Source organism: Hippoglossus stenolepis, chromosome 24 (assembly GCF_022539355.2).
Source record: "Hippoglossus stenolepis isolate QCI-W04-F060 chromosome 24, HSTE1.2, whole genome shotgun sequence".
NCBI lineage: Eukaryota > Metazoa > Chordata > Actinopteri > Pleuronectiformes > Pleuronectidae > Hippoglossus > Hippoglossus stenolepis.
The window spans coordinates 1,822,351-1,827,973 of record NC_061506.1 but is presented as its reverse complement, the minus strand read 5'-3'; the positions used below and the strand labels follow the sequence as shown (position 1 = coordinate 1,827,973).

Here is a 5,623-nt window from a genome sequence, read left to right as displayed (position 1 = left end):
CACTACTGAAATTAAATTACAATCAAATGATCACATCAAAATAAACCCTTATTACCTAACAACGGTCAATGTCAGCTCAGGATGATTTGTGCTCCTTTAGAAACGAGAATACAAAATTAAACAAATAAGGGCAACAACAAAAAAATATTTATATATAAGAAAAGAACAAATGGAAATAAAACAAGAACAAAAACGAAGAAGGAGGGGGAAAGCATCTTACACAAGTTCCTGGGGTGGGGGTGAGGGGGTGGGGAAATAAATTACCGTTTGGAATAATTCATATGTATTCCGAATAAAATATTAAAACAAGTCATTCTGATGAAAAATATAAAGTAAATAAGTCAGATCAGCATCTGATCTCGTGATCTATATTGCCGGCTTTACAGAGTTTTGTTTATTAAAACCTACCAAAGAACACTGCTTAGAAAGGGCAGGTCCACGTCCACAGCACCCACTCAGTCACACTTGGCAACACGTTTTTCTTTTTCTCAAATAAGTGCAGCTGAAGTCTCTTTTTTTCAAATGTCTTATTCTCTATTCGTTGGAAGGAAAAAATTAAAATAGGGAAAAAGCCAAAAAAAAAAAAAAATCCACTCACGGCGTCAAAAGTCCTTTAAATAATAGTAGTATATTTTCAAGAGGAGATCTTTGAGATCAGTCCTGGTCCTGGAGTCTTTTCTGTCGTGAGGAAGAAATACCAAATGGAAAAAAAGAAAAATCCCCCAATTCCTCCGCGTGTGTGTGTGTGTGTGTGAATGAAGCCATGCAATCCACCTCGGAATAAAAAACAAGAATAAAAAGAGCTGATGGAAGCCTCGTGGATCTTCTTCACGTCGGTGCAGTTTTTTCCCTCCTCTGTTATTGTTGAAGAAGAGGAGGAAGAGGAGGAGGAGGAGGAGGGCGGTTTATAGTCCCATTTCTAAATATACAAAATGCCTGCTCCTTTGTTTCTCCAATCAAACACAGGGTCATGAGGAGGGAATAGTGTTATTTTTGCAGGGGAGGAGAGAAAAAGGCATAAAAAAAAAAAAAAACAATACTTGGTTTCCTCTTGGTGTGTTTTAATGCGCCAAAATTACCTGGTGGAATGAACTTGTGGTTGTCACCCTCTGGTCGCTCGCTTCACTTGCATCTTTTAAGTAATCTACTAAAAAATGCCCCTGAAAGAAAAAAGCAGAAGGAACCTGTTAGGGCCTGGAAGAAGGTACACGGTGCTTGTTGTGGGGGGGAGGTGGGAGCAAAAAGGGGGGGAGAGGGTTTGTTTTGTTTCTGTCTTTTCTGGAGAAAAATAGATAAACACAATTTGCAGTCTTATTCATATTCCCTCACAATCACAGTATCAAAAAGTGTGTCTATCCTGGAGATAGTCTGTGTGTTCTAATCAGTTTAATTTCATATAAAATATTTGTCTATGTTTCACTGAACATTCTTTTGCAGTCCATGGAGGGGGGCGGTGTTTCTGCACTCACATTGCCGACCTGAGAGTACACATCCTCCGGCGTCTGTGCCACTCCTGGGGGCGTCATCCGTTTTTCCTTCTGTCTCCTATTGCAAAACCAAACTCTCACCACCTCCTTCTCCAGCTGCAAGTTGTCCGCCAGGGAGGTGATCTCCTGGGCCGAGGGCTTGGGGCATTTGAGGAAGTGGCTCTCCAGAGCCCCCTTGACGCTCACCTCGATGGAGGTGCGCTTCTTTCGCTTCCTCCCCTGCGCCGCGATCTTGTCGATGCTGGTGGGGCTGCCGGTGGTGGAGTCGGCCTCCTCCAGCCACTTGTTTAACAAAGGCTTCAGCTTGCACATGTTCTTGAAGCTGAGCTGCAGAGCCTCGAACCTGCAGATGGTGGTCTGAGAGAAAACGTTCCCGTACAGGGTGCCCAAAGCCAAGCCGACGTCCGCCTGCGTGAAGCCCAGTTTGATCCTCCGCTGCTTGAACTGCTTGGCGAACTGCTCCAGGTCGTCCGAGGTCGGCGTGTCGTCGTCCGAGTGCTGGTCGTGGCTGTTGACGCCGCCGTGGTGCTGGTGGTGCGGATGCTGGTGGTGATGGTGGTGGTGGTGGCTGCCGTGGTCCAGGTCCGGGGTGTCCCCCCTCACCAAGCCCGGGTGCACCAGGCTCTGGCTCCCAGGACTCAGCATCCCGTTCACAGTGAAGCCCCCCGGCTGGGAGTAGAGCAGCGACTGCTGCTGCTGCTGGCCCCCGGATATGGAGTTAATGTGCGCCGCAGTCGTGCTCCCCCAAGCCCCGGCGTGCGTCTGGTGTGGAGCTAAGTGGGGGGGCCTGTGGTGCAGCGCGGTGCCCGTGTGCAGATCGTCTCTGCCGGAGTTCTTCACGTCCTGCTGCTGCGGGCTGCCCGTCATCCCGACGGGGCTCGACGACCAGGGCGACCCGGCTTCAGCTGCAGCCACCGCGGCCGCTGCTGCCGCCGCGGCGGCGTGCGGGAGGGATGTCACCCACTGGTGGGCATGGCTCAGCATGTGTCCCCCGTTGCTCGCTGCCATCGCGCCTTGCATAAAGTCACTCTGTACCATCTTGACCGAGGGGTCTCCCCGGTAGCCCCCAGACCCCGAGGTAACCGCAGCACTGCCCGGCTGCATGCCACCGCCTCCCGAGTCCGAGTGCACGATGGAGCCGGACGATAAGATGCTATTGCTGGGCAGATAAGGATTGGAAGCGGCGGTGGCCATTCCGTCAACCCTTATGAATATGTTTGTGGATAACCCCCCTCCCTTTCTACAGTCACTTCTTTCGAGCGGGCAAATTGTATCTCATGAATTATTCAAACTTTAAAAGTATGAGCAGCTTTTTGCCAGATACCATGGACGTGCGTAAAAAGACGCCAAAAAGCTTCGGGAGCGGCGACAGAAAACTGAATAAAATCCGCATGAATTTACCACATTCGACTTCACACACGAGTAAAGATCCAGGTTTTTCAGAAGCCCTTTGAAACCATGTGCAGTCCGCGCAGAAAGTTTCTCACTGGGAGGAAATTCAAATTCAAATATACAGCAGAGAAAAGCAGGAGTCGTCCCAAACAAACTTTTGGAGGAGGCGAGAAAACAAAAAGCCTCGCGAATTGTCCCCAATGTACAAAGTCCTGGTTTATGTCCCGGGTGGATGTGAGAATCATTAGCAGAGCGTCCTCTCCTCTTTTGTAATTCAGTCGCAGAGATTTCTCCCTCGCTTTATTCTTTTCTCTCTCTTCTTTTATAGCACTGGAGCCTCTCTCTTTGTTCTGTTTTGATGTGTATAAACCTGCCAAACCGCAAACTCCCGTTCAAGTACAGTCCAGCAGAGGAGCGCGCGGCGCCGCTCGCGAACCTCTCCTCTCATTCGCTTGTTCTCTCTCTCCACCTCTCTCTCTCTATCTCTCTCTCTCCCCTGACAGGCCGCGTAGCCCCGCCCCCATCACTCCCCCCGCCGTCCTCACCCCCCCCACCCCCCCCTTGCTCGACGACGCGCGGATGTTTACCCCGTGCGTCCCCGTTGATTGGTTACCCGGGGTGTGATTGGCAGCCCTCGCCAGCCTTGCTCCGGGCGCACGGTCCCTCCTTCCGGCTGTTCCGATTGGCTGCTTTTTAATTGCAGTCCAAACAAAACGGGGAAGACAAGTTGGTAGTAAACACTGGTGAGATACTGGGAGGCTGGGGGGGTAAATAAAGAGAGAGAGGTCGATACGCGCTGACCTCGACTTTCGTGCGTAAAACCTCCAACATCATGTATTTTGTGCAGAGACATGTTTTACGCACGAGTGCACATGTGTGACAGTGTGAGTTTGAACATGCAGGCGGCACACACACGTGGATAAACTTTATTTAATGTGAGTAAAATGCATTTATCCTTCTGATGACACGTATAAGATGTGTTGTAACCTGATGTGTAATAGAATCAGGCTTCAGTGCCACGGTTAGAGGTTCAATTCCCCTCTGGAGCACTCGTGCAAAATGCTCAGTAAACTCTCGATGCTTCATCTTGTGTCTGAAACATGAAAACATGAAGAGAGGATCTTCACTGTGCTCCTCTCAGTCAGAGCTGCGCGTCCACAGAGGAGCAGTGACCGCAGCGACTCGGCTGCTCACGAGTTAACGCACAAAGGTTGCGGGGATGCTTCCATGCGGAAACGCCGCGCACAGGCAACCTCACTGAGGCACGTTGAAAGAGAAAGTGGCAACCAAAACAAGGGCAAATTGAGCAGTCCTGGGGGTGGGTGGGGGAACGTCTGCCAAAGTGAAACAACAAGAGAAGAGAGATCGAGCCCTTAAAATGTGCAGCATCCCTCAAGATGACCACGCAGCCCTGGAGATGAATGGGCCCTTTGTTTGTGCGTGGGACCCCTGCGCCTCTGGACGCACCCATGGGTGGTAACAAGTGCCAGAGAGAAAGCCCCGCTGCGCTGGTGGAGTTGGGGGGGTGGTGGGGGGGCTGTGGACCCACCTGGACGGACCCTAACCCTGTGGCAGGTGACGGGATTAACTGTGTTTTGTTTACAGGTCAGAACTACGTGTCACGCGTTAAACCCATAAGCTCCAAAATCAGATGTTTTATTGCAGAAGGGATTTAAGGGCAAATATGAGGCAGTGGAGGAGTTGTGGACATGTGCCCCCCTCTCCTCCTCCTCCTCCTCCTCTTCTTCTCCTCATCCCAGTAGATTTAATTTGGACTGGGCTCAAAACCGAGGGAGCCTCGTGGATTTGTTTACATTGAATAGGCAGGCTAGGGGCCAGAGCCATGAGGCCCTCTATTCATTAATATACAGTGAGGATTCCTGTCTAAATTACTGCTGTTCAATCCTCACGTCTCAGGCGGCCGGTGGAGACGTGACAGGCTCCACGCACCAGAGAACCCCCTTAAAAATAAAGAATTAAACACAAGTGTGATATACATGAAATAAAAGCTTCCAGAAAGGCTCCAGAAACCAGCGAGCTGCGGATGAACACTCTCCTCTTCTGCTCTGTGTTTATTATTTATCTGCTTATTATTTAAAAAAAAGGTTCCCAAGTTCCCTGCTGGGGGAGTTCATTTATTCTGCATGCAGGGAAAAAGAAAGGAGGAAAGAAAAGAAAAGGGGGGAGAGGAAAAAAAATCATCCCCAAGTATAACAAGAGACGAACAGTTAGTGCTGATTTTCATTTGCATAAATTTTCATATATTTTAGTGAAAATAATAGCGGGAGCCGAGGAGAGCTCCTGCTCAGTTGAGGCAGAGGAAAGAAAATCTTAGGGCGCACGGAGGCGCAGGAAAGGGAGATAACGGTTTCCAGACTCCACGCAGACAACGTGAAGACGGTTCTCTGCTCTCGGACTCAAGGTAAGTCAACAATCATCTGGGCGCATTTCTCTTTTTTCTCTGCGCTCGGGGGAATTGTGAGGAGTTTATCGCCTTCTCGCGCATTTCTCCACTGGGCTGCGTTTTCCCTTCAAAGGCAGATCGGGGCTTCACATGATGTTTCTGATTTCCTCCTGCTCCCGCGTGCACCGACATTATCTACGTTAGTATTTAAAACACCGGGAATGCAAATTGCGTTTCCTTTCCCTTTTCACCGAATGCGTAAAAATCAATACTCGCGGCGCTGCTTGCTTTTTACGCACCAGGATTCTTTCCCTTTTTTCTGCTTTTTTATATAAATAGC

General features: G+C 49.5%; 1 protein-coding gene across 2 annotated transcripts; it reads right to left on the bottom strand.

The window, feature by feature from the left end:
- Positions 1–209: 209 nt before the first annotated feature.
- pou3f3b (POU class 3 homeobox 3b) lies at positions 210–3,374 on the bottom strand. 2 transcript variants are annotated; one of them, XM_035149770.2, is made up of 2 exons: positions 1,479–3,374; positions 210–1,160 (listed from the first exon to the last, which is right to left on the bottom strand). In XM_035149770.2, the coding sequence occupies exons 1-2, from the start codon at positions 2,679–2,681 to the stop codon at positions 1,062–1,064; spliced, it is 1,302 nt and encodes a 433-aa protein (XP_035005661.1). In that variant the 5' UTR covers positions 2,682–3,374; the 3' UTR covers positions 210–1,061. The 2 variants fall into 2 exon arrangements, with proteins under 2 accessions (XP_035005661.1, XP_035005660.1); XM_035149769.2 differs by having other exon boundaries at positions 1,470–3,372.
- Positions 3,375–5,623: the final 2,249 nt, after the last annotated feature.